At 51.3% G+C, this 26461-nt stretch overlaps 1 protein-coding gene across 4 annotated transcripts; it reads left to right on the top strand.

The window, feature by feature from the left end:
- Window positions 1-1847: 1847 nt before the first annotated feature.
- Window positions 1848-26461, top strand: trip12 (thyroid hormone receptor interactor 12). Of its 4 annotated transcripts, XM_076014936.1 has the most exons (41): window positions 1849-2004; window positions 4988-5134; window positions 6156-6266; window positions 6377-7260; window positions 9604-9712; window positions 10027-10163; window positions 10440-10523; window positions 11110-11205; window positions 11289-11440; window positions 11556-11591; window positions 11692-11787; window positions 12068-12160; window positions 12263-12424; window positions 12774-12842; window positions 12928-13093; window positions 13192-13309; window positions 13446-13602; window positions 14022-14175; window positions 14270-14498; window positions 14599-14717; window positions 14813-15020; window positions 15522-15622; window positions 15765-15939; window positions 16034-16175; window positions 16914-17105; window positions 17329-17480; window positions 17572-17729; window positions 17818-17891; window positions 18657-18856; window positions 19078-19205; window positions 19290-19441; window positions 20162-20304; window positions 20867-21023; window positions 21118-21331; window positions 21637-21791; window positions 22089-22253; window positions 22672-22836; window positions 22940-23053; window positions 23415-23509; window positions 23603-23706; window positions 24427-26461. In XM_076014936.1, exons 2-41 carry the CDS (start codon window positions 5037-5039, stop codon window positions 24621-24623), a joined length of 6261 nt encoding a protein of 2086 aa, XP_075871051.1. In that variant the 5' UTR covers window positions 1849-2004; window positions 4988-5036; the 3' UTR covers window positions 24624-26461. The 4 variants fall into 4 exon arrangements, with proteins under 4 accessions (XP_075871047.1, XP_075871051.1, XP_075871048.1 ...); XM_076014932.1 differs by having other exon boundaries at window positions 1848-2004; window positions 19078-19441; XM_076014933.1 differs by lacking the exon at window positions 1849-2004 and adding an exon at window positions 2400-2645 and having other exon boundaries at window positions 19078-19441.

The following is a 26461-nucleotide window of genomic DNA, read 5'->3' as shown; positions in this document are numbered from 1 at the left end:
GGGAAACTGTGTGTGTGTGTGTGTGTGTGTATGAGAGAGAGAGAGAGGGAGGAAGAGAGAGATGCAGACTGGCACGCGCTTTAATCCACAGTGCATGCGTGTCGTTCTCTCTCTAATCCGGGACAGCAGTGTCGCGCTTGTTTTGCGCACGGCGATGACGACGACGCCCACGTGCATGTTCGCCCCCCCCCCCCACACACACACACAGGGTGTCAAGCTCTGTTGCCCTGCTGCGCCCTCTGCTGGCTGTAGTCGCGAGCACCGCACAGAAAAAGTGCATTTCATCCGCGATTGAAGGACCGCCAGCCAGGGGGCGCCCTGTGGCTGAAGCTCTCCTCCACTGGCAAAGAACAAAATGTAAACAGGAAGTGGGGCAGTGTTTTGTTTTGTATGTTTTGGAGCAGTGGACGAGTTCCTGAAGACACCGTGGTACCCCGTGACTTCCAGTGAAACACAGGGAGCTTGAATTAAACGATTTCTTCCTGTTCCACTCACTCAATGTCTCTCTCTCTCTCTCTGTGTCTCTCTCTCTCTGCTGTCTCACTGTCCTGCCTCACAATGTCTCACTCTCTCCACCCCCCACGCCCCTCGAAACACAGCCAACTAGTTTCACGCCTAACAATATGAGAAGAATAATAATAACAATGGAGCTCCTGTGGTGATGACGTTACGACGAACGAACGAAGGATCGTTGAAACGTTGAAAAGACTTTCGACTAAAGGGGCTCGCACATACCTCTCTATGACATCTAAATAAAAATATTTAAAAACCTTAGAAATTATGAAATTATTAGAAAATGTAAAATAAAGTGCTGCATAATGCAATGGAAAAAAAAATCTGGACAAAAAACAACGGTTAATAAATAGTAAATATCATAATCCTCAATGTTCTCTGCACAGCGTAGAAAACATGATGTAACTGACAACAAGTGACTGCACACCGGTGTTAAATAAAGTGAGATTGTGTGTTTATTGTAATCGTCTTTCAGATTGTGTCTGGTTTTTTTTTTGTTTAAAAAAAAATATATATATATATATAAATGATGTCTGTAAGTGGAATGGATATTTGGACACACACACACACACACACACACACACACACACACACACACACACACACACACACACACCTGTGTGTATGCGTGTGTGAGAGAGATCTGTCCCCCAGAGACTATTATTATTTTAAACGACGTTTATTTTGACTCACGGAGTCAAATATAAATGTGCTTTGTTATGGTTAGCTTAACATTGGCTAAGGTTTCAGCATAGAAACCTGCCGCTGTTAGCGAATCTCCCTCGTAACATTAAAAAGCCCAGACATGTGTATATAATAATAATAATAATAATAATAATAATAATAATAATAATAATAATAATTAGTTTTTTTATTTTTATTTTTTTAAGGAAAATAAGAAGCAGCAGCAACCCACAGCCCTGGCCTGGCCGCCATCTTGGACGCAACGCCGTCGTCATGGCAACAGCCGAGAACTGCCGAGCGGAGTATCCACAGTTGCCCGAGTTCGAACCGAGTCTCTGTCGGGTGGATCTCACATCTCGTGTCGCAGTAAACTGGGTTAAAATAAAAACACAACCCCAATCAAAAGTAAAGTGCAAGACGTTCATTTCCGGCTGCGTGCCGTCGCGGTGCGATACTTTTGGATCAGTGACGAGCTACTTTCACACTGTTCACAGTGCAGGACTGAGATCACTGCGCGTGATTGCCGCGTGTCCGGTGCGTGCGTGCGTTTGCGCAGCGTTGCGTTCCGCATCCGGATTTTCAGGCTTGACGACGTGAAAAAAAACTGAGGCTCACAAACAAAGTAGTCCCTCCCTCCCTCCCTCCCTTCTCACCCCCACCACCGCCGACGCGGATGAATCGCGCGGATGTACACACAGGCGCCGCTGCCCTGGTGAGCATTCAGCTGATGTGAAAGTAGCAGCGCTAGAGAGAAAAGGGGAGCTGCTGATGCACAGTCTGTTACAACTACAACACTGGAACAAATAGGTAACAACATTACACAAGAGGTGGTCTTTTCTTTTACGATGATGACATCGCGGCCAAAAGTGTCGCAGCTCACCTTCGAGGCTGTTTGATATCGAAATACATCGGGGGAGTTATGAGTCAGTCTCGGCGAAAATCTCTCGAATCCCGTTCCTGCTTTCCTGTTTTTTGTGTCTAAAAGGTATCAGAGGCCATTTCTTTTTTTCCCCATTTTCTCTCGCTCTCTCTCTCTTTCTCTCTCACTCACTCACTCACTCTGTCTCTCTCTCTCTCTCTCTCTCTCTCTCTCTCTCACTCTCTCTCTTTCTCTCGCTAGCTAGCTCACATGCTAACAGCTAGCCGGACAACTTGTGAATTTATTTGAGTCAAACTCGGACACAAAAAATTAACCCCCAGACAATTGAATCCGCGAGTTTGTAAAGCAGACTGTTTTACCTAATAAATCCCATTAGCTGCCACTACTGTGGTGAGCTGGCACAGCCTTAGCCGAGCGACAACACGGCTAGTAGCTCATATTAATTAGCCTGCATGCCAAGGTTAGCTGGTAATAGCCGTACGCTCTCTTGTGTGTTTTATTTGACTCTTCATTCTCAGCGTCAGTTGCGCGACTGCCTCCTCGGAGCAGCGAATTCAGCACCGATAAGGTCAGTGCTTCACCGCCGCCACACGAACCTTGATATTTGAGGTACGACTACGGCAACGGTGGTGTGTTTAGGTGTTCAGCTCACGGCCGAGTGTTTGTTTTGTGAGTGTCGGTGTCGTTGGCGAGTGAACGACATGGAGAGAAACAAGCCTGTTTGTGCTAAGCTATCGTTAGCCCGCTAATGTTTAGCCGTTATGGCTGACTATGCTAAAGTTATTATTGTGCTTCTATGAACACAATTTAAATGCATCCCGAAGGTGTGACGTGCACTTTGTCGATGTGTCGTTTCTTCAACAGCGGTGCGTTGTTGTTTTTTTTCCTGTCAGGTTAACGTTAGCTTTTCAAGGCTAGCCAGTGGATGTGGTGACAAGACTGGCAATGTAAATATAATTTTGCTGTCGCTGTATCCTTTGTTAGCCATTTATTTGTGTATGTACACGTATCATTATGAGTGACTAAACTAAACTAAACTGAACAAAGGCCCCGAGTCAGATTCGAAAACACGAGCGATCCTGAGAGAGAGCTAGCGGTGGTTAGCTCCGGGACTGTCCTTAATATTCGCGTTGACTGTCGCTCAGAATGGTCTCGTCTCCACCAGAGAGGAACAGCAAGTCATCTGGCTAGCCGACAATGCGAACGTTTATTAATATTGATTGGAGCAGCAGCACCGACGGCGAGCGAAGTTGAGTGACGTGTATTGTTTCTTTAAAGTTGATCGTCAGCCAGCCAGCCAGACACGGAGCCGTGTGTCACGGCTGTGTCGATATCAACTTAGCTCACGGTTGCTTTGACGGGTAAGGTAGCCTGCGTAGCCACGGTGACATGTACGGCTCTTCCACCAGCTAAGATGTTTGGCTAAACGGGGCTTCCCCCCCACCCCCTCTCCTACAAGTCGTTGAACAGTCTTAATTTCCGCAGAACCGTTAGGACCGTGACCGCTTCCCATCAGAGCGGACCACAAACAAGGAAGCGGCTCGGATTGGGGCTCTGCTCTGCGTTCAGTCGGGGGGTTGACACACCGGTACGACAACTACGCATTTCCACCGAGCCTCGCCGAACCCTGTTTGCTATTCGGGTTGGGTCGTGCGATACCACAGGCCACCTAGCGCTCTTGTAGCTTCGCTAAACGTGATTGTGTGTTTTGTGTGTCGACGCGGATACAACGCAGCTACCTATACTGTCACCGATGAGCTAACGCGGCTAAACGCGCTAGCAGTCTGGAACGGCAGGGAAACTACGTCAGAAGTTTAGGCCTCGCCGAACCGACGGCAACAAAATGAGAGCGAGCAGCGTCTGTGCTCGGGCCTCTGTGGCCGTGTGAGCCCGCGGGCCAGCTTGGGGGTAGTCCGGCCACCGGGGAGTAGGATGGCGGACGGTACCGGCCACAACCGCCCCGCCGGGACCCGGTAAACAAAGAGTCGGTGCGCTGTCAGTGTTTTAGGCCCCACCACCGGCCCCGGAACGGCCCGACACTGTGACGTATTTAGTCATCAGCCGAGGGGTCACCGTTGATCACGCTATCCTGCTGTGTGTGTGCGTGTGTGTGCGTGCGCGCGCGTGTATGTTTGTGTGCGTTCAGTCGCTTTGTTATCAATGGGCTGCTGTGATTGGCCCACCAGGACTTTAATGTCTCTTTAATTTCATATCACATAAAAGACGCCGCGTTTCACATTTACACCACACTCTTACACAACTTTCCTCAACAACGATCTCTGTTGTTCAGGAAAAAACAGGTGAGTACGATGATAGGATGCCCCCCCCCTCCCAGGACGACCAGGTCACAATCTGCACCGGGCCACCGGTGGGCTCGTGAGATCTAGAGCGGAGATCATATTGCTTGTTTTTTTTTTTCCTTGTTGAGTGGATTGCTGGTTGGTTACCGTGTTGGATCGCTCATTACAGCCAGTTTGTATCTGCTGGGGTCTCAGGGTCTGTCTGTCTGTCTCACTGACGGCGTCATGAGTGAGTTGATGTGTACCGGAGTCGTGTGCACGTTTAATGTGGAAACAAGACTTGGAGGCCTCACTCACAGTACTGTGCTGTTGTGATGCTCCAAGTCTGATTGTGGCAAATAGACCACCGTGTTTTTTGTTTATTTTTTATTTTTTTGTTGTTTTTTTTGCTCGGCTTCCTAGAGATGCTATGAAAATCCAGCAGCTTAATTGAAATCTGCCTTCAGTTATTATTCATCAGAAGAGAGCTGTTTTTTTTTTTTTTTTGTATACAAGGTCCCAGAGGCTGTTTTGCTTTATAGCAGTTCTGTGTGTGTTGCGGTCAGACTGCTAAGCTCTCTCCCTCCCCCCCTTGTCCCCCCCCTCTCTCTCTACCTCCTCCCCCCCCCAGTGAATGGTAGTGTCTAGAAAGGGTATGTCCCTTCAGGAGAGAGGTGCCAATGTCCAACCGGCCTAATTCCAATCCAGGGGGGTCACTGCGCCGTTCACAGAGGAACACTGCCGCGGCCCAGCCACAAGACCACACCATCGCAGGAAGGTGAGTTGACTGCACAGGCCCCGCCCACTGCCCGTCGCTGTTGTTTTTTTTTGTGAACTTTGTGGAAGGTTTTGTGGCAGCCGTGGCTCCGCCGAGACCTGCTGCTTGATCAAAGACGGAAGTTGGCTTTAAGTCAGGCTCGTAATTAAAGTCTCATTCCATCTGGGTTTTTTTTTGTTTTGTTTTGTTTTGTTTTTCCCTTCTTTCACACTTGAGTATCGCGAGCGCCGCGTCCGGAAACCCCCGCAGCTCGCTGAGTGAACGTCGTCGGGATCCACCCTGTAGTCGGCACTCACTCCATGTATCCCACAATGCATTATTATTGTGAACAGGAGTGCGCTTGCCGGGCGATATATCCCAGAATGCACTAGGTTGCTGCGATTTTTTTTTTTTCTCACCACCCATTGGTTGATATCTCTCAACGATGGTTATTATTTAACAATGCAATGTAAAATTATTATTTACTGCCAGAAAGCCATGCAGGGTTTTTTCTTTTGTTCTTTGTCCTACTGGCCGGCAGTGATGCGCTTTCAGTTTTGAGCGACGTTGACGGCGTCGACGCCTGATCGACTGTTCTGAAGTGTTTGGAGAGAGTAGGTTGTAGCCGCTGTCTGGGCAGTGGAGGGTGGGCACGGACTCAGACCAACACTCGCAGTCAAAAGTCTGGACACAGCCTCTGAATTTCTGTCATTCTCATGACCGTGCGGTTTCTCACCGAAGGCATCAAAACTACGTATGAACACGCATACGAAAAACAAAAGTGTAAAAACTGGTTTAATATTTCAATTCCTCATAAAAGTTTTTGAACGTGTTTTTCTTTGCTCTGTAATTACATAAATGATACATGATGTCCTCAGTGTCTACCTGGAGTTTAGGAATTTGTAAAGATAAAAAAGAGAAAAAAAAACTTGCACGAGACGGCGCATCCAGATTTTTGACTGGTAGTGTACATACATACAGAGTGGAATGAAAGAATGATGTGGGGACTGCCGGAATGACTCTTTAATGTCCGGCCTTGCAGGTTGCAGTCAGAGCAGGTCAAACACAAAGCAAATTCCCCTCCTGACAGTCAAAGACACAATTCCAAGGCTCCCAAAGCTGCTGGCCAGTCCCGAGGCCACAGCTCCAAAAGGTACGCACGCCATCTCTCAGAATGATGACATCGCGCAGCGGTCGGTCTGTCGGTGTGGTGCTAACTTGCACCCCTCCCTTAACCCCTGTCCCCCACCCCCCGCCCTCCAGAAGCGCCCTCTCGCTCTCCGTGGCATCCTTTGTGCTGCACGACGAGGCCGAGGCAGCGGGGACGTCGGAGCAGGAGCGAGCCGGCCACCCGTCCAAGAGCAGCGACGCAGCCGCCACTCGGGGCCTGAAGAGGAGCGACGCGCCCGACCAGATCAGCAGCTTCGGGCCCAGCCCGCCCAAGAAGCCCAAGTCCCTACCCCCCCCACCGGGCCGAGACGCCTCCGACAGCCGGAAGGGGCCGGCCAAGTCCAGGAAGAGGTCGCCCGCGGCGGCGGAGGCGCCCGCAGCAGCGTCCGGCCGAGGCCGCGGCCAGAGCAAGAAGAGCAAGGCCTCCGGGGCCCCGCCGGTCCAGAGACGGAAGAAGGCGGAGCCTCCCCCCGACCTGAGCATCGCCGCGGGGTCCCTGCACAGCCGCACCGCCAAACCCACCAAGCTGGCGTCCAAGTCGGCCGCCTCAGCCAAAGCTGGGTGTAGCAACGTGACGGACTCCTCCTCCACCTCCTCCGCCTCCACCTCGTCCACCTCGTCCGCCTCCTCCACCGCCGGCGGCACCGCCACCACCGCCGCGCCCGCCGTCGCCAACAGCAGCAGCAGCAGCAGCAGCAGCACCAGCAGCAGCGGCGCCACGCAGGGCGCCAGAGTCAAGCAGGGAAAGGACCAGAGCAAGGCGCGGCGCTCCCGCTCCGCCTCCAGCCCCTCCCCACGCCGCAGCACCCGCGACAAGGAGCAGGCCAAGGCGGCCGGCGGCGGCTCGTCCAAGTTTGAGTGGGCGGCGCGTTTCAACCCCAAAGTCAACTTGCCCAAGCCCAAGCTGTCCCTGCCGGGCTCCTCCAAGACTGAGACCTCCAAACCCGGGCCGTCGGGTCTGCAGGCTAAACTAGCAAGTGAGTACCAGCTGTCAGACCACTGGCAGAGGGGGGGGGGAGGAGGAGGAGGAGTGTGGTGGGGCTCCTCCCAACAGCAGCTGTGTTTCCATGACAGAATGAAATAAAATCAAAGCGATATTTCTCAGAATTTCGACAAAGCACTCTTGCGATTTGCAGGTGTTTCCACTGAATGTAATTCTGGCAGGACCGCACTGGGAGGAGGCCCTTCTCCCTCATTTCCCTTTGTAATTCTTTGCGTAAATCTGCATTTCAATGTTGATTCCAGGCAAGAATGTTTTTTTTTAAATATTTTTCTCTTTGATTACTTTGAAAAAATTATTCCGGCTCCTCCTTGAAGTCAGCTGGTCACATGACCCCGTACGTCACATCCGCTGAGGTGCCAATGCCAAAAAAGTGTTGTTGCAATATCCCTCCATATGGATGCGTGTGAAAAACCTCCTCATGAGAGCCTCAAAACCTTTCAGCCGTATTGGAGAGGTTTTTTTTTCCAAGTGGAGTTGTTTCCATCACCAGGTTTTATTGTCATATTTAGGTTTTGTGCAATTCTAGAGGTCATGGAAACGCAGCTAGTGTGTGTGTCTGTCTCAGTCCAGGCCTGGACCCAGAACTTTGATATGCGACAACCACCAACGTCAGTCTCTCTCCCCCCCCCCCCCCCCCCCAATACTAAAATTCAGCATCAGAATTTGGGAAAAATCATGTTGTAGCTGTTCGTTATTGCTGCCGCGCTACCTTTTCATGTTACTTGTTGTTGTTTTAATTGATGTGCTATGTTGCGTTGAGGTAAAAATGACTCGCGATTTAAAACTTTTAGGAGTTCATCTTCAGTCAGTCAGTCAGTCAGGCACAAAGACTCCTTCCAGAATCACAATATTTCCTTCAAGTCATTAAAAACAAAGCAGCAGATTTCCTGGGAAATGCATGTGTGTGTGTGTGTGTGTGTGTGTGTGACGCCACCTGCTGCCCCCCCGCTGTGTCCAGCTGTCTCCACGGAAACCTGATCCACTTCCTCCGACCACCAGCGTCTTCCCCCCCCCCCTCCCTCTCTTGCCCTCCTGTCACCCTTTAAACTTCTGTCGCTGCTCCACTTTTCACACAAAAATGTGCCAGCCCGCTGTGATGTCACAATGGGCGCTGATCACTCTCCCCCTCTCACCGGCGCCGGTGTTGGGTTCCGTCCTCGGGATACGGCCCCCCCACCCCGTCCACCCTCATCAGATAAACGGAAGGTCAAGGCAGAGCATTGGTTTAGCAGCAGGCTGCAAACAGAGGGCTAAATGCACTGTTCACCCTGCGGTGTTCAAGTGGGCCTCGCAGCCGATGAGTTTCCCGGCTGCGCTGACTGTGTGTGATGCCATTTGATCTGACAGAGGTTTGCAGTGCACCAGCAGCCAAAGGTTTGGACACCGTCTGAATTTCATGTATTTTCGTTCGTTCTCATGACCGTTGACGTTGCAGTTTCTCACTGAAGGCATCAAAACTACGTATGAACACGCATGGAATTATGTAGGAACCAATGAAAAGGCCTTTTATATTTCAATTCTTCAAAATAGCCACCTGTCATCAATGGCATATTTCGAGTTTTTCAACGTTGCATAATTGCATATATCTTGCTAGATTTGATGTCTTCAGTGTCCATCTGCAGTGTAGGAAGTACTAAAGATTAAAAAAAAAGATTTACATGAGTGTCCAAACTTTTGGGCCGATGGTGTTCAGACGGACTGGAGCTGGAAGAAAAACCAGGAAATGACGTCCGAGGGGGCGGGAGCAGGTGACGCAGCTCCTCCCTCCCTCAGCTGGTGTCACAGCAGCTCGTGGTGGTGGTGGTGGGGGGGCATCGGTCTGTAGCTTCAGCTGTTAGCCTCGTTAGCTCTCACATGTTGTGGTCGCACAGGTGGCTGCTGCTGCTGAGGTGGTGAGTAGCCGTCCTGCTGTGTTGCTTGCGCCTGCAGTTTCTCGCTATTAGCGCAGAACTGGAGTGACTGCTCCGGCTGCTGCTGGCGGTAGAAAAGCTCACAAAGTTGGAAAGAATTCAGAGGCATTTCGCGCCGCCGGTTTTATTTTCCGTCCCGAGTCACAGATTTAGAAGGAAGGTTGTCCCGTGGCGGGGTCATGGTCACCCTGCTGCTATTAATACACAGCCAGCCAGCCAGTCAGTGTTACACTGTGGCCACCAGTTTAGCTCCAGATCATAAAGGTCTTTTCGGCCCAACGTGGCAAACTTTCCCCCGTTTGACGCCTTGAAAGACGAAGCACCTGCTGCGGCGCCGGTAGAAGAAGCTGCTTCTCTAGGTCCTCCTGACGTATCTTCTTCTTCTCCTCCTTGTGCTGCTACTGCAGGTTTGAGAAAGTCCACTAAGAAGCGCAGCGAGTCTCCTCCAGCAGAGCTCCCCAGCTATCGGCGGAGCACACGCCAGCAGAAGACCACGGGCTCCTGTGCCAGCACCAGGTAGAGAGAGAGAGAGAGTGCGCGTGCGTGCGTGCGTGTGTGCGTGCGTGCGTGTGTGTGTGGAATGCTCTATATTACTAGGGCGGTGCTGGGGGTGCACAGAATCTCTCACTTTCTTAAAGTCTTACATTTTTACTAAAGGAAACCGACCTCATTAACTTTTGTGTGTGTCACACACATGGAAATATTATTTGACCAATGTGTTAATAATTTGTGTCTGCCATGCATGTGAGAGCTGAGCACCAATCATGATGTTTGACACTTGAATAAACAGATCGCTCACTCGCTCGCATGCTGTTTCTCTTCCCCACCAGTCGGCGGGGCTCAGGCCTGGGCAAGCGTGGGGCAGCCGACGCTCGCCGACAGGAAAAGATGGCTGACTCCGACAACAACCAGGACGGAGCCAACTCCTCGGCCGCTCGCACCGACGAGGCGTCGCAGGGAGCCTCAGGTAGGAGGGCGGGGCCAAGACCAAGGCGCTTCTGTAAAATTTGACTTATGGGGGAAAGAAAATACACAGTAAATATGTAGAAAATATGTGCCTTAATGTGAAATAATGGACAAAAGCGTTACAGCAAAATATCCGTCTTAGAAGCCCAACTGTAGTTAAGAGCTTTAATTAAAATGACTCTGAAAACACTGAAAAAAATGAAACAATAATTGCTCAAGTTCGGCGGGCCGTAGTTTGCCCACACCTCTGATATTGTGTGTCTGTGTGTGTGTGTAGCTTCCAGCTCTGTCCCCGGCGCAGTGGGCATGACCACGTCCGGCGAGAGCGAGTCGGACGACTCTGAGATGGGAAGACTTCAAGGTAGGCGGAGCCTGCAAGGCAGGGAGCGGGGCCTGCAGGCCAGGGGGTGGAGCCTCCAGCCCAGCCAACATGGCTGCGCCAAACCCAGCGCACGTGCCGAGAAAGTTTTTGGGGTTCGGCGTCATGCAGCCTCCATAGAGCCTGTAGCAGGAGTGTCACTTCCCATAATGCCTCTGCAACACATGTGATGAATCAAGATGCGTCAGAATGAGCCGAGATGTCACGTTGAGGATACAAATCTTTATGTATTGTGTATATATATATTTATATATAGATTAATATAAAATCTTAAAAGTTCATGATTGTGACATCTACAATAGATTTATTATGAACTTTTTGAGGTCAAAGGTCGTCCCTTTTTTTTTTTTTTTTGCTTTTCGGTCTAATGGTGGAAAAAATGTGTTGTGTGCTTTATGGGGTTTTTGGCTGCAATACTTCAAGTGGCCACTGGGGCAAAAAATTGTATGAAAGGCCGTATTGGCAGTCTTGTTATCCAGCTCTTGCAACCCACCCGTGGCTTTGTGGCTGTCGGCTGACTTCCTGTTCCTGGTCAGCTGACTTCCTGTTCCTGGTTGTGTCCCCTCAGCCCTGCTGGAAGCCAGGGGCCTCCCTCCTCACCTCTTCGGGCCCCTGGGACCCCGCATGTCGCAGCTCTTTCACAGGACCATCGGCAGCGGAGCCAGTGAGTGCAGTGAGCCCTTGACCCCTGACGCCCTCCACCTCCCACTCTTATGCCCAGTCTGACCCTCTCCTCCTGCCCTCCAGGCTCCAAGGCCCAGCAGCTCCTGCAGGGCCTGCAGGCTACCGGCGACGAGTCGCAGCAGCTCCAGGCCGCCATCGAGATGTGCCAGCTGCTGGTGATGGGCAACGAGGAGACGCTGGGGGGCTTCCCCGTCAAGACGGTGGTGCCCGCCCTGGTCAGTCCCTCCCTCCCTCCGTCCGTCTGTCCGTCCTGCAGCCCGCCGAGGTCAATCCCGGTTCGCCGTCGTCAGACCGACTGTAACTTTGTCTTTGTTCTTCTCCTGACAACAGATCACGCTGTTACAGATGGAGCACAACTTTGATATTGTGAGTATGAGAAGATGCAGGTGGCCCTCAGTGCTGGCCCCTCCGCTTCCTGTGTGTGTGTGGACCGTGTGGGACTCGTCTGTGTTTTATTTCCCTCCAGATGAATCACGCCTCCCGTGCGCTCACCTACATGATGGAGGCGCTGCCTCGTTCCTCCGCCGTGGTGGTCGATGCCATTCCTGTCTTCCTGGAGAAGGTACAGACTGGTCGCACCCCCCCCCCTCTATTTCTCCCCCTCTATGACAATGTTTATAACGAGTGTTTATATATAATGGCTCCCTGTGTAGCAATATACAAATTGAAGAATAGTTGAGGGGCGGAAAATTAAAGTGTTTTACTTCTTCCTACTGCTTTTTTGAACTATGTGCGGTGTTTTGTTATGTTTTTGCTTGTCATGTTTATTGTACGTGTTCCAAATAAATTCTTTCAGTTCAGTTCTCCTGTTCTAACGCCAGCCTCCCCCCTCTTGTCTGCAGCTTCAGGTGATCCAGTTCATCGACGTGGCGGAGCAGGCCCTGACAGCCCTGGAGATGCTGTCGCGGCGTCACAGCAAAGCCATCCTGCAGGCTGTGAGTCCACCACCCACCCATCCTCCCTCCCCCCCGCCGCCACCGCAGTCTCTGTTTGACCAGGCGGCGCCTTAACCTGTCACTTGTGTGCGCCCCCTGCAGGGCGGGCTCGCTTCCTGCCTCCTCTACCTGGAGTTCTTCAGCATCAACGCTCAGAGGAACGCCTTGGCCATCGCCGCCAACTGCTGCCAGAGCATCACCCCGGACGAGTTCCACTTTGTAGCCGACTCGCTGCCGCTGCTGACCCAGAGACTCACACACCAGGTGAGTGACTCAGTGACTCACAGATTCGAACACCAGATCACTGACTCACACACCAGATGAGTGACTCAGAGACCCACAGACACACACCAAGTCAGTGACTCAAAAGCTCCGAGACTCACTCACCAGGTGACCCAGGTGAATCCCTACATGGAGAGAGCAGGTCACTCGGAGTTGAGCAGGTTAATGTCCCTCAGCAGGATGATCAGCTGGACCGACCAGGGACTGTTTGGATTTCCTCCAGACAACAGTTGTGTTTTTCCAGCGTGACAGAAAGATGCCTTGTGTTATAAATCACATCTTCATCTATGAGCCAGAGTCCTAACCTCTGCGTTCTGCGCTCCTCCCCCAGGACAAGAAGTCGGTGGAGAGCACCTGTCTCTGCTTCGCCCGACTGGTCGACAACTTCCAGCACGAAGAGGTGTGTTGGGATTGTGTGTAGATGGTGCGCGACACCAGCTTCTCGTTTTTATGACGCCACAATGAGTGTGTGTGTGCGTGTGCAGAACCTCCTGCAGGAAGTGGCTTCCCGGGACCTGCTGACCAACATCCAGCAGCTGCTGGTGGTGACGCCCCCTGTGCTCAGCTCAGGGATGTTCATCATGGTGGTGCGCATGTTCTCCCTCATGTGCTCCAACTGTCCGTGTCTGGCGGTGCAGCTGATGAAGCAGAGTGAGTGACCACCCCCAGCCCCGCCCCAGCCTGCATCCAAAGTCCCTGAGTGCTAGCGTGCGTGCTAACCGTGTGACTCTTTGTGTTTGTTTCGCCAGACATCGCAGAGACGCTGCGCTTCCTGCTGTGCGGCGCCTCCAACGGCAGCTGCCAGGAGCAGATCGAGCTGGTCCCTCGCAGCCCTCAGGAGCTCTACGAACTAACCTCCCTCATATGGTAGGTGGCCCCGCCGCGTCCTTCGCCTTGTCGACGGTGATTTTGTTTAGCGTCAGCCACCGGTGGGAGTGTCTGCCCACTTATTCCTTGGTGCCGTCCTGACTCCACTAACATCGTCGCCCCCCCGCCCCCACAGTGAGCTGATGCCCTGCCTGCCCAGAGAGGGCATCTTCGCCGTGGACGTGATGCTAAAGAAGGGTAGCGCTCAGACCACAGAGGGCGCCATCTGGCAGTGGAGGGACGACCGCGGCCTGTGGCACCCATACAACCGCATCGACAGCCGCATCATTGAGGTAGGCCCAGGTCCTCCACACTCCTCACTCCGCTGGCCCAAACATATTTTGGCAGTTTTATCTCTAAACAAGTTTTATTTTTTAGAAGTATTAAGTTTTATTTCTTGCTATTTTATTGATGCATCAACTTTAACGTTGAACCTTTGTGCGTTTACTTCGTTGCATCGGCTGTAATCAGTGTTGTGGAACAAATTTGCTTCGTGACTTCATTACATGGAATAAATGTGGGTCCTGAGACTCCACCAGTTGTGACCCACTGGTTTAGATGACGCACTACACGCTGTATCAGTTCTGTAAATTGAGATTAGTTTGAATCGATTGGCGACTTCAAGAAGACTCTGAACAATTTGCATCCCCGTTGTCGCACTGTTGCGCGTCCCGCATGCGTCGCTGATGTTTGTGGTCCTCTTGGCCTGCAGACGGCCCACCAGAACGGCGAGGATGAGATCAGCCTGTCGACGCTGGGCCGCGTCTACACCATCGACTTCAACTCTATGCAGCAGATCAACGAGGACACGGGGACGGCACGCGGCATCCAGAGGAAACCCAACCCTCTGGCCAACCCCAACACAGGTAACCTGGGGTCACCTGAGGAGGCCGACCAGCCAAGCTGAGCCCATGTGGGAGCAGCGCTAACCTGCTGTGTGTGTGTGCGTGTGCATTGCAGGGAGCCATCAGGAGGTCCGCAGAGAAGACGCCAGAGCCCAGCTGATGAAGGAGGACCCCGAGCTGGCCAAGTGCTTCATCAAGACTCTGTTCGGGGTCCTTTACGAGGTGTACAGCTCGTCGGCCGGCCCCGCCGTCAGACACAAGTGCCTTAGAGCCATCCTCAGGATCATCTACTTTGCCGACGCAGAGCTGCTGAAGGATGTGCTGAGGAACCATGCTGTGTCCAGGTAGGCCGCACTGCTCCAGCTGGAAGGAAGGAGCTGCCGACTGACTGACTGACTAATCAACCAACTAACCAACCTCTCCCCTGTCTCTGTGCCTCCACAGTCACATTGCCTCCATGCTCTCCAGCCAGGACCTGAAGATTGTAGTTGGTTCTCTGCAGATGGCCGAGATCCTCATGCAGAAGTTGCCTGACGTCTTCAGCGTCTACTTCAGAAGAGAAGGTGCAGCTCGGTTAACATCTGTGGGGGGGAAGGGGAGACAAAAAGCAAAAAGGTGAAGAGTCGCTGATCAGAGCGCTGCTGCTGCTGTGTTCCAGGTGTGATGCACCAGGTGAAGAACCTGTCCGAGTCGGAGAGCATCCTGGTCACCAGCCCCCCGAAGGCGTGTCCCAGCGGCACAGCCAGCCTGTGCAACACCACCATCAGCACGGCGTCGGCCACCTCGGCCAATAACACGGCTCCGGACCTGGGCTCTCCCAGCTTCCAGCACAGCATGGACGACTCCCTGGACCTCAGCCCGCAGGGGTGAGTGAGGCCATGACCCCTGACCCTGCTGCTGCTCAGAGCTCAGCACTCAAGCTGGAGTGCACGTTAATGTCACTCTTTTATCAGGGGCATCGCCCCAGCGATTTAGCAGCTCTGGAAACAGAGCAGGTCATCATCAGGACCAAGAGCCCATTGAAGTTTTAGTGTTTCTGACTCATTGTTATGGTTCTGCAGCCCAAGCCTACCAAAATTTGCCCCCCTCTTGATTTAATTTCAATTTTCAGTTTTATTTATGTTTCAAGGGTGCAGTGTACAGGACCCCATTTAGCAGGGATGTGATGGTACTCTTATTCCAGGCAGGGGCCTGGTTTACATTGGTAGCCCTGAATGTTCCAAACTTACACAATTTGCCAAGAACTTTAATAAACCTTTAAATTTGAGGTACTCACACAAGAGTGACATGGTTTTAACATGTTTTTAACAACATCAACAACAATTTATTAACATGCTTATTAAGAATCTTTCCCCTCCTCTCTGAAGGCGACTCAGCGACGTCCTCAAGAGGAAACGGCTTCCTAAAAGAGGGCCCAGGAGGCCCAAGTACTCCCCTCCCAGAGACGATGACAAAGTGGACAATCAGGGTGAGTCACATGACCAGAACGACGTCTTGTCTTGAGTCATTGGTCTTGGTTGCGCCCGTGTTGTCTTTGACTGAACTCGCTGTTTGTCACTGCACAGGATTCATATTTTTTTTCTTTGTGTCATTGAACTTTGCCCCGACAGCCAAGAGCCCCACCAGCACTCAGTCGCCCAAATCCTCCTTCTTGGCCAGTCTCAACCCCAAGACCTGGGGCAAACTGGGTGCCCAGACCAACAACGCCAACTCGGAGCCCTCACGCACAGCCGGGGTCAGCGGTCTGGCCAGAGCGCCCCCTAAGGACTCCATTTCAAACAACAGGTATGTGTGCTCCAGGGCAAAGTGTCTGTTTGCTGGCGTTTTGAGGCGTGTATTCATTTAACCTGGTGTGTGTGTGTTTTTTCTGTTTTTTCAGAGACAAGATTAAAGCCTGGATCAAAGAACAGGCCAGTAAGTTCGTGGAGCGTTACTTCAACTCTGAGAATGTGGACGGCAGCAACCCCGCACTGAATGTACTCCAGAGACTTTGCACAGCCACCGAGCAGCTCAACGTCCAGGTGAAGCATCTTCTTCTTCTTCTCCTTCGCCACCGCCTCCTGCTGGACTGTCTTAGTCGAGTTGAGATAAAACTTGCAATCCATCCCAAAGGAAACGGTTGCAGCCAGAGCTGCACTGCAAACACGTTGCCCACAATAACTAAAGTTCAGAGTGTTGCAGTGCTGCAGAGGAATATGTAGAAGATAAAATGAGAAATTCACTCACCAGGGAAAATTCCTGGAGGTCACGCCACTCATCACCCCGTCCATGCAATTTTTTTATCTACAACTTTCTACACTGCAGACACTGAAGACATCAAATATATGAGCAAGATATATGTCATTATACAGCAAAGGAAAACATGTTCAGTAACTCTAAATATGCTTTTTATGAAAGGTTGGTGGCTATTTTGAAGAATTGAAATATAAAAGATGTTTGAGTTATTTGACACTTTTATTGTTGCCTATATAATTCCATGTGTGTTCATACGTAGTTTTGATGCCTTCAGTGAGAAACTGCAATGTCTGTAGTCATGAGAATGAAAGAAAAGACATTTAATTCAGAGGATGTGTCCAAACTGTTGACTGCTGGTGTCCATACAGTCAGACAGGTCACAGTACATTAAGATGTAAACAGGTTAAAGATGAGTCATTTTAAAAAAAAACCCAGATAAAAACACAATAAATGAAAACATAAGTAACAAAGTCAGAGAAGTAAAGCAGTGTTTGACTGGACGCGGTGTCTGCTGCTGCCTCCAGGTGGACGGAGGGATGGAGTGCCTGGTGGAGATCTCCAGTATTGTGTCCGAGTCGGACGTGTCCTCCTTCGAGATCCAGCACAGCGGCCTGGTGAAGCAGCTGCTGCTCTACCTGACCTCCAACACCGACAGGGACCTGCTGAGCCGCGACGTGCGGCTCAAGCGCTTCCTGCACGTCTTCGCCTCCTGTCCGGTGAGCCACGCTGATGATTCTGTCAAAACTTTTTTTTTTTTTCCTTTTTTGCTGAATGATCAACCAATGTTTTGTTTTCTTTCATGGCAAATTTTTTACTTACTGACCTGTACTTTCTTACTTTTACTCAAGTAAAGGAGTTCAATCAGCCATTTTTTTGTGTACACAAGTATCCGCACTTGCAGAAGGGCAGAATGTGAAGACCTTTGCCCTCTGCCTGCAGGTCCCGGGGATGGAGCCTCTGGGCCGCCTGGACACCTCGGACAACGGGCCGTACTTGGCCTTGGTGCACAAGATGAACAGCTGCCTGAGCCAGATGGAGCAGTTCCCCGTCAAAGTGCACGACTTCCCCAGCGGCAATGGCAACGGCAGCAGGTCGGCATTGGCGCTCAACGGCGCCCACGTGTGGTCGCTCTGGGCTCAAGCTGATGTGTTTTTGTGTCCTTTTTTTTTTGCGGTCTCGCAGGGGCTCTCAGGCACTCAAGTTCTTCAACACGCACCAGCTCAAGTGTCAGCTGCAGAGACACCCAGACTGCACCAACGTCAAGCAGTGGAAGGGCGGCCCGGTGAAGATCGACCCGCTGGCGCTGGTGCAGGCCATCGAGAGGTACCTGGTGGTCCGAGGTGAGACGGCCGTCGCCGCTGCTGCAGGAGTCGAACTGCTGTGTTTCCGCTGCGGGGTTTTAATCGCTGTTTTGTGCCGTTTGCTCAGGCTACGGACGAATCAGAGAAGAGGACGAGGACAGCGACGACGACGGCTCTGACGACGAGATCGACGAGTCACTCGTACGTCTGTTCGCACCACGGCAACTCAAACACCTAAACGGGCTACAAAAAAACTTTTCAATGAGACAATTTTACCGAGGTTGGGGTCAGGCCACCTGTGATAATGCTGTAATATTTGAAACAAAATGTCATGTTCACTCAAAACGACAACAAAAACACAAACTAAAGTACAAATTTGTTCTGAAACGAAACTTGACCCTCGTCCTGCCATGAATCCAAACAAAGGAAATTGTCAGGTGGGGGTTGAGATTTAAGAACACTTAATATTTAAAGATTTTGTAAAAGAAACTGCGACATCAAGTGGTTACACTTTAGATTGCAGCGTCTTTCACTCTCGCCAGTAAACTACGGTGGCCTGCGAACCCAAACCTGAATACCTCTTCCACCTACTACTTCGTTTGTTTAGTTGGAGACGCGAGCAGTCACCCAAACGCGCTGTCAGTAGACCTGGATTGTCTACGCCAGCTTTCCTTAGAAATATGTTATTATTTAAAATCTAAATAAAACTTGTATTAAGTTTTTACCAATATAACTATGGTAAATCAAGCTAAATATTACACAATGGACCTTTTAATATAAACACAATGTTTCAAAAGTGAGAAGTTGAAAACTGCTCGCAGAAGTGAACTACGCCGTCTTCCACTGTATCACATCACAACATCTCAACACTTCTTTAGTGGTGTCTGTGAGGGAATCGACTCATTTCACATCCATGTTAACTAACGTCAACCTGTGGTTCCCCCCCCTCCCTTCCTCCACCACCAGGCGGCGCAGTTCCTGAACTCGGGCAGTGTGCGGCACCGGCTGCAGTTCTACATCGGCGACCACCTGCTGCCCTACAACATGACGGTGTACCAGGCGGTGCGGCAGTACAGCCTGCAGGCGGAGGAGGAGCGCGAGTCGACGGACGACGAGGCCAACCCGCTGGGCCGAGCCGGCATCTGGACTAAAACGCACACAATATGGTAACACCAACCTCCACCTTTCCGCTGCTCCGGCCGTTCCATCCAGTCATCGGTGAACGGGTTCCGACACCAACGGATCGGAAGGTTTTTTCCGATCCATGAGTCGCCGCCATCGTCGACGTTGTGCCGCCCCCTGGTGGGAAGTCGCACACTGACTTTATTGGGAGTTAAGTTGAACCTGTCTACCTGTCACCCCCACGCCCCCCCCCCCACCCTTGCAGGTATAAGCCGGTGCGAGAGGATGAGGACGGTGGCAAGGACGCCGTGGGGGGGAAGAGGGGCCGCGCCCAGACGGCTCCCACCAAGACGTCGCCTCGCAACGCCAAGAAGCAGGACGAGCTGTGGCACGGTCAGGAGCGGTGCCCGGCCCCGCCCCCTTCCCCGCCCTGGACGCGGCGCCACCCTCTGACCCTGTTCTCTCCGTGGCCTGCAGATGGTGTGTGCCCCGCCGTGGTCAACCCCCTGGAGACGTACCTCAGCTCGGAGACGCCAGAGACCATCACCTTTGAGGACCCCTCCCTGGAGGTCAACCTGCTGCTGAGGGTCCTGCACTCCATTAGCAGATACTGGTTCTACCTGTATGATGTAAGCTCCGCCCCTCCTCTACCCCTCCACCAGTCGTTCACTGGCAGAATCTTGGCATTCCACTCTTTGCTCTACTAAGGTGGAATCAAACCCAAATTTGACCCCCCCCCCCCCCCCCCAACTACATTTCAATTTTGAGACGGACACTGTTGTGGAAAAGAGCAAAGCTACTGATGCAGAAATACTGAGTAAATAAGTAATTTAATGAACATGAAATAAATGATCGGATATCCGAGGCACAAAGTACAACCAACACAACAGATGCAACAGGTGCAACAGCTCGAATGAATGCCAGTACAAGTGCAAAGAGAGAAGGAAGAAGAAGGTCTTTTATCCAGTGGACCGGGAGGGGGCGAGATAAGGAAGAAGGAAGGGAGGATGAGAGGAGACAAAACAACGAGTACCTCACCCTGGCGGGCCACGAGGAGAATGTCCCCAGAAGGTTATACAGTGAATTTAACAGATTACACGGGAGGCCAAGAATGCTTATTTTCCATTACAGACACAATTCAGATTTTTTTTTTTTATCACTCTTTAAAGACGAGGTTCTGTGTCTTTATGAAATAACACGGCAGACAACATGCACGTAACGTGCACGTGTGACTCGGGAAGCACTTGGATGATAAGATTCCTCACAAGCTCAGCTCTCAGGAAAAAAACATTGAATTTTTCTCCAACAAGCTCCAAAAAAATGTTGACGGTGACGTTGTGTTATTCCAGAACGCCGTGTGTAAGGAGATCATCGCCACCAGCGAGTTCATCAACAGCAAGCTGACGGCCAAAGCCAACCGCCAGCTGCAGGACCCGCTGGTCATCATGACGGGCAACATCCCCACCTGGCTCATTGAGCTGGGGAAGACCTGGTGAGGAGGAGGAGGGGGCGGGGGCAGGGAGCACGGCTAACCAGCCAACCAGGCAGCAGCTCCTAGAACACCGAACACTCACTGCATTTCCATAGCCCATAGAGTAGCGCAAAACCTAAATTTGGCAATAAACAAAACTGGTGATGGAAACAGCTGAACTTGGAAAAACCTCTCACACATGGCTGAAAGGTTTTGATGCTCTCATGAGGAGGTTTTTCACATGTATCCATATAGAGGAATATTGCAAAAGTGTCATGTAAACACTTTTTTTTTGCATTTACACGTCAGCGGACGTGACACGGGACCAGTGAAAATGGCGCATCATGATTGGACGGAGGAGGAGACGGAATATTTTTTAAAAGTAATCAAAGAGAAAAATATAACCACTATTCTGGACAACAAACAAATGTAAAAAAAAAAACATAATTCTCGTAAAATCTTGTCAAGAATTCGGGCTTATGTGCTTCACAACCTTCAATGGAAACACCTGCAAATCGCAATTTTTCTTTTGGGTCACGGAAACGCATCGACTGACGCTCCGCCTCTCTGTCGCCCCCTGCAGTCCCTTCTTCTTCCCCTTCGACACCCGGCAGATGCTCTTCTACGTGACGGCGTTCGACCGGGACCGGGCCATGCAGCGCCTGCTGGACACTAACCCAGAGATCAACCAGTCGGACTCCCAGGACAGCCGGGTGGCGCCGCGCCTCGACAGGAAGAAGGTAGGCGGAGCCTCGAACCCCTAATCCTGTTGTGTTGGCGCCCGTCAGCGCCGACTTTTGACCCTTTGTCGTGTCGACCGTCCGGTCTCCTCAGAGGACGATAAACCGCGACGAGCTGCTGAAGCAGGCCGAGTCGGTGATGCAGGACCTGGGCAGCTCCAGGGCCATGCTGGAGATCCAGTACGAGAACGAGGTCGGCACCGGGCTCGGACCCACCCTGGAGTTCTACGCCCTGGTGTCCCAGGAGCTGCAGCGGGCCGACCTGGGCCTGTGGAGGGGGGAGGAGGTGACGCTCGCCAACCCCAAAGGTAAAACCAGCAGCCTTGTTTGTCAGTCAGTAGCTGCGTCTCCATGACTTGAAATGTTCAAAACCTAAATATGGCAATAAAAAAACTGGAGGTGGAAACAACTCAACTTAGAAAAACCTCTCAAATATGGCTGAACGGTTTTGACGCTGCTATGAGGTGTTTTTCCTCACATATTCGCCCCCTGCTGACTATACAGTCACTGTATCTGGGCTACACCATTGTGTAGTGGTGTATATACAAGTCGTGGAGGGTTTGGGTCTGTGTCTCCACCTGAGGTCACCGCCGGCCGCCCTGCTTCTTCACAGGGAGTCAAGAGGGGACCAAGTACATGTTCAGCACCAGAGGGCTGTTCGCCGTCCCCTTCGGCAGAACCACCAAACCAGCACACGTCGCCAAAATCAAGATGAAGTTCCGCTTCCTGGGGAAGCTGATGGCCAAGGCCATCATGGACTTCAGACTGGTAACCACACCTCCTCCCTCTCCTCCTATTTCTCCTCTTCCTCTCGTCTTCCTCCTCTTTTTCCCTCTCTTCTCTTTCTACTCCTGTTCCTCTTCCCCCTCCTCCTTCTCCTCATCTCTTCTTCCTCTTCCCTCTCTTCCTTCTCTTTCTCATCCTCCTCCCTCTTCTCCTTTTTCCTCTCCTCCTCCTCCTAGCTCTTCCCCTCCTTCCTCCTCCTCTTCCTCATCTTCTTCTGAAGCCCAGAATTGATCTTCAGCTGATGCTCCTCCCTCTGTCTGTCTGTCTGTCTGCCTGCAGCTGGACCTGCCGCTCGGCCTGCCCTTCTACAAGTGGATGTTGCGGCACGAGCTCTCCATCAGCTCCCACGACCTGGTCAACATCGACCCCGGCGTGGCCAAGTCCATCCAGCACCTGGAGGACGTCATCCGGCAGAAGAAGAGGCTGGAGCAGGACCGGTCCCAGGTAACCAGAACGGAGCCGCTCGGCAGAACCGCAAGGATCCACTGGATCCTATTTATTTAATTCAACCTAAAACAAAGACGGAATCTTAAAACAAACTCATAAATGAATAATCAAACCAAAGTTGCAGAAACATTTCGAGCCACACAAAAGACTTGAAAATAAAAAATAAAGGAAGAGCAGAAATATTATGAAGGGCAACAAATTATTAGCAGCATTTTGGATAGGACATGAAATTGGTGTGTGTGTGTGTGTGTGTGTGTGTGTGTGTGTGTGTGTGTGTGTGTGTGTGTGTGTGTGTGTGTGTGTGTGTGTGTGTGTGTGTGTGTGTGTGTGTGTGTGTGTGTGTGTGTGTGTGTGTGTGTGTGTGTGTGTGTGTGTGTGTGTGTGTGTGTGTGTGTGTGTGTGTGTGTGTGTGCAGACGAGGGAGACCCTCCAGCAGGCCCTGGAGAGCCTGAACATCAACGGCTGCTCGGTGGAGGACCTGGGCCTGGACTTCACGCTGCCCGGTTTCCCCAACATCGAGCTGAAGAAGGGCGGCAAGGACGTGGCCGTCACCATCTACAACCTGGAGGAGTACCTCAGGGTAGGTGCTTGATTTCTGCTGCGTCAGCAGTGGCAGTGGCGCCCCCCTGCAGGCTGGCTGTGACCTGACCTTGTTGCTTCCCCTCCCACCCCCACACGTGCAGCTGGTGGTCTACTGGACTCTGAACGAAGGTGTCTCCCGGCAGTTTGAGTCCTTCAGGGAAGGCTTCGAGTCGGTGTTCCCGCTCCACCACCTGCAGTACTTCTACCCGGAGGAGGTGAGCTCTCGGTGGCTCTCGTTGGCTCTCGTTGGCTCCGATTGGTTCTGGTGTTTCCAAGATTGGGAAGATTTTTATTTTGTCACTCAAAAGCGGACGTGATTTACGTGATGTGAATTACAACGTGTGGAAGTATAAAGATTCTTTTGTAAAAAGTGGACAGTTAAATAAATAGAACGTCTAAAAAAAATAATAAATGTGCTAGGTTGTCATCATGGAATGCAAAATAGGAAATAATAATAGTAGTCGTAATAATACTACACTATAATATAACTAGTTACATGATTTATGAAATATGTTTTCCTACTTTAGCCCGTTTTTCTTTTTCTCATCTTATTTTGTCCCTCCTCTCCTGCCGTAGCTCGACCAGCTGCTGTGCGGCAGCAAGTCAGAGACGTGGGACGTCAAGACGCTGATGGAGTGCTGTCGGCCGGATCACGGCTACACACATGACAGGTGGGAGTCGGCTCGGCTCGGCCCCGCCCCCGCCCCCTGCCCCCTCATTGGCTGCGACTTTATATTGTTGTTCTTTTTTTTTCAACCTCACAGCCGTGCCGTCCGCTTCCTGTTCGAGGTGTTGAGCAGCTTCGACGCCGAGCAGCAGAGACTCTTCCTCCAGTTTGTGACAGGGAGCCCCAGACTGCCGGTCGGAGGTGAGACGCACGAGCACACACACGCACGCACGCACACACACAGAGGCAGCCATCAGCTTTCCATACTAAAACCACACCCCCAGACTCCAAGATGGCGGCCCATTCATTTCAATGTAGTTGAGTTGTCACCCAGCGCAGACGCCAAAAAAGTTTTTTTGCCAATCAGAACGAGTTGAGACACAGCAGCACATACGACGTTGTGATGTCACGCCGGAATAAACTCTGTTCTGTTGATTTTCTGGCCTTTATCGGGTTTTTTTTAAAGAACTCAAAGACCATAACTGAAAAATCTACAATGTAAAGATTTGCTATGAATCATGTTTCAGGTCACAGTCGTCCTGTCAAGGCATTTATTTTTGTATTGCGTGCGGTCTCTGAGGGGAAAAAAATGCTTTTTGGGCCTATAGGATTTTTTTTGCTGCAGTACCTTCTGTGGCCGCTGGGAAAAATCGCCATATTGCCAGTCCCGTATCCAGGTCTTATAATACATCCATGACTAAAACGCTCCACAATCTTCGCTGCCCTCTTGCAACCACTTCCTGTCTGACCTCCCCTGCGGTCCTCTTCCTCGGCTGCTCCACACTGCCCCCAGTGGTGTCTGGTGGCACTACTGCTCGAGCCATGTTTCATGCGACCAGTAAAATTGGCCTTTTTTGCTTTTAAATTATGCATTACTTGCTGACAAACTGACCGGCTCCTCGCCTTGTCTGCCGCCGGCAGGTTTCCGGAGCCTCAACCCGCCGCTGACCATTGTGCGGAAGACGTTCGAGTCGACGGAGAACCCCGACGACTTCCTGCCGTCGGTCATGACCTGCGTCAACTACCTGAAGCTGCCTGACTACTCCAGCATAGAGACCATGAGAGAGAAACTGTTGATCGCGGCCCGAGAGGGTCAGCAGTCCTTCCACCTCTCCTGATCCCGCCCTCCACCGCCCCCCCCAACACCTGCCCCGCCCTCCCCTCCCCTCCCCTCCCCCACACCACCACCTCCACCGCCGCCGCCACCACGTCACGTTCAAATGCCTTTGACAGCAGCCGACGAGAATCATGACTTCCTTCTTTAGTTTTTTTTTTGTAATCACACAGGCACACACACACACACACACACACACACACACACACACACACACACAAATACATGAAGGCTGCAGCGCGTGTAGCTGTCCTGTTAGAGGAAAGCAGCTTGCAAAAAAAATCAAGACCTGAAATATATATATATATATATATATATATATACATATAAAATATATATATATATTTGCTGCCCTTTGTCTCTCTCTCTCTCTCTCTCTCTCTCTCTCTCTCTCTCTCTCTCTCTCTCTCTCTCTCTCTCTCTCTCTGAAAAATGTTTAAAAATGATAATAAAAAAATGCCGGAGAGATGTTCCATGACTCACAGAAGTTAAAATGTTAAAAAAAAAGAGTCAAACTTATATTAGTAGTTGAGTAATGTTTAAAAAAAAAAAGGAAAAAAAAAAGATGAAAACATCTGGGTGACATTTTAAACTGCATCGCTATGTGATATTTAAAACACGACGGAGAAATAAAAGAAGACGAAGAAGAAAAAAAAGGGACGTCTCCTCCTGATTGGCGGACCTGTGGCTCGGCTCGGCTCGGGGCAAAGGGGGTGGGGCTCCGGAGAGGGGAGGGAAGTGGAGGGGTGGGGGGGAGCAGGCTGGCTAGGTTTACGTTAGCTCCAAAGATCCTTTGTACAGACGGCTCCAGGATGGACGAGCCTGGTTTTTCTTTCCTCCACTTTTCTTTTCTTTTTGTTGTTTTTTTCTGTTTTGTTTTGGGTTTTTTTGGGTTTCCCCCCCGCCACTGCTCCCCCCCTCCCTCTCCCCCCGGTCATCCTCCACCCATCTATGACACCTACTTCACACACACCCCCCTCCCCCCTCCCTCCAGTTCACATGCTGGCCCCTCCCACTCCTCTGCGGCGTGTCTTTGCTCCGGGTTAATTAATGTTGCGATTGGTTGAGAGTGGAGGGCGGGGGAGGTGGAGGGGGCGTGGCCAGCCGTGAGTGACTCTTATGTTGTTTGTTTGTTTTGTTGTGGTCACCCTGAGTCGAGGTGGCGTTCCGGCGGCGCCGATCAGGTACATTTTCCCACCCTCCACCCCACTCAGCCACCCCCCCCCCCCCAACCCTCACATGGCCCCCCACACTCCCACACCTCCACCCACCCACACCTCTTTGGTTCTCTCTGTCGCCCCCACCTGACCCTGACGTGTGAGGGAGGGGGGGTCGAGGGATGTAGGGGGATGGGGGCGTCATGGGGGGTGGGGGGGTCTGAGTGGCGCTCGCTGTGCGCCTCCCCTCCCCCCCCAACGCATAATGTAGCTGGGCACAATAAATTTGGCTAGTCGCATTTTTATCCCGTCGTGGCCAGAGAGCATTTCAAGTTCATTTAGCGAGGAGTTCAAAAAAGTTTATATGCAGTCTGACACCCGGTTTCCAGGTGGGAATGTCTGCTTGACCTTTTTTTTTTTTTATTTTAAATTTTCTATATTGTCTTTATTTCTTGCTGTAGTTGATAATTATTATTATTATTATTTTGTTTTGTTTTTTCTTTGCACTGCTGGCTTGGAACAAACTGTGGTGTGCACCTGCAGTTGTGCGGCCAGGGGAGGGCGCCACTGTTATGTTCTCCTGGCCCCAAATCGTTCATGTGCTGGTTTCTAAGATCTGCAATAATTTACTGCATCAGGTTCATGTTTTTACCTGAACATAAATAAAGTAACTGTTTGACTCTGA

Source organism: Nelusetta ayraudi, unplaced genomic scaffold, assembly GCF_046127955.1.
Source record: "Nelusetta ayraudi isolate G7.1 ecotype Tasmania unplaced genomic scaffold, CSIRO-AGI_Nayr_v1 ptg000175l, whole genome shotgun sequence".
In the NCBI taxonomy this organism is placed as follows: Eukaryota; Metazoa; Chordata; class Actinopteri; order Tetraodontiformes; family Monacanthidae; genus Nelusetta; species Nelusetta ayraudi.
Note: the sequence above shows the minus strand (reverse complement) of the source record. Positions and strands in the feature narration are given on the sequence as shown.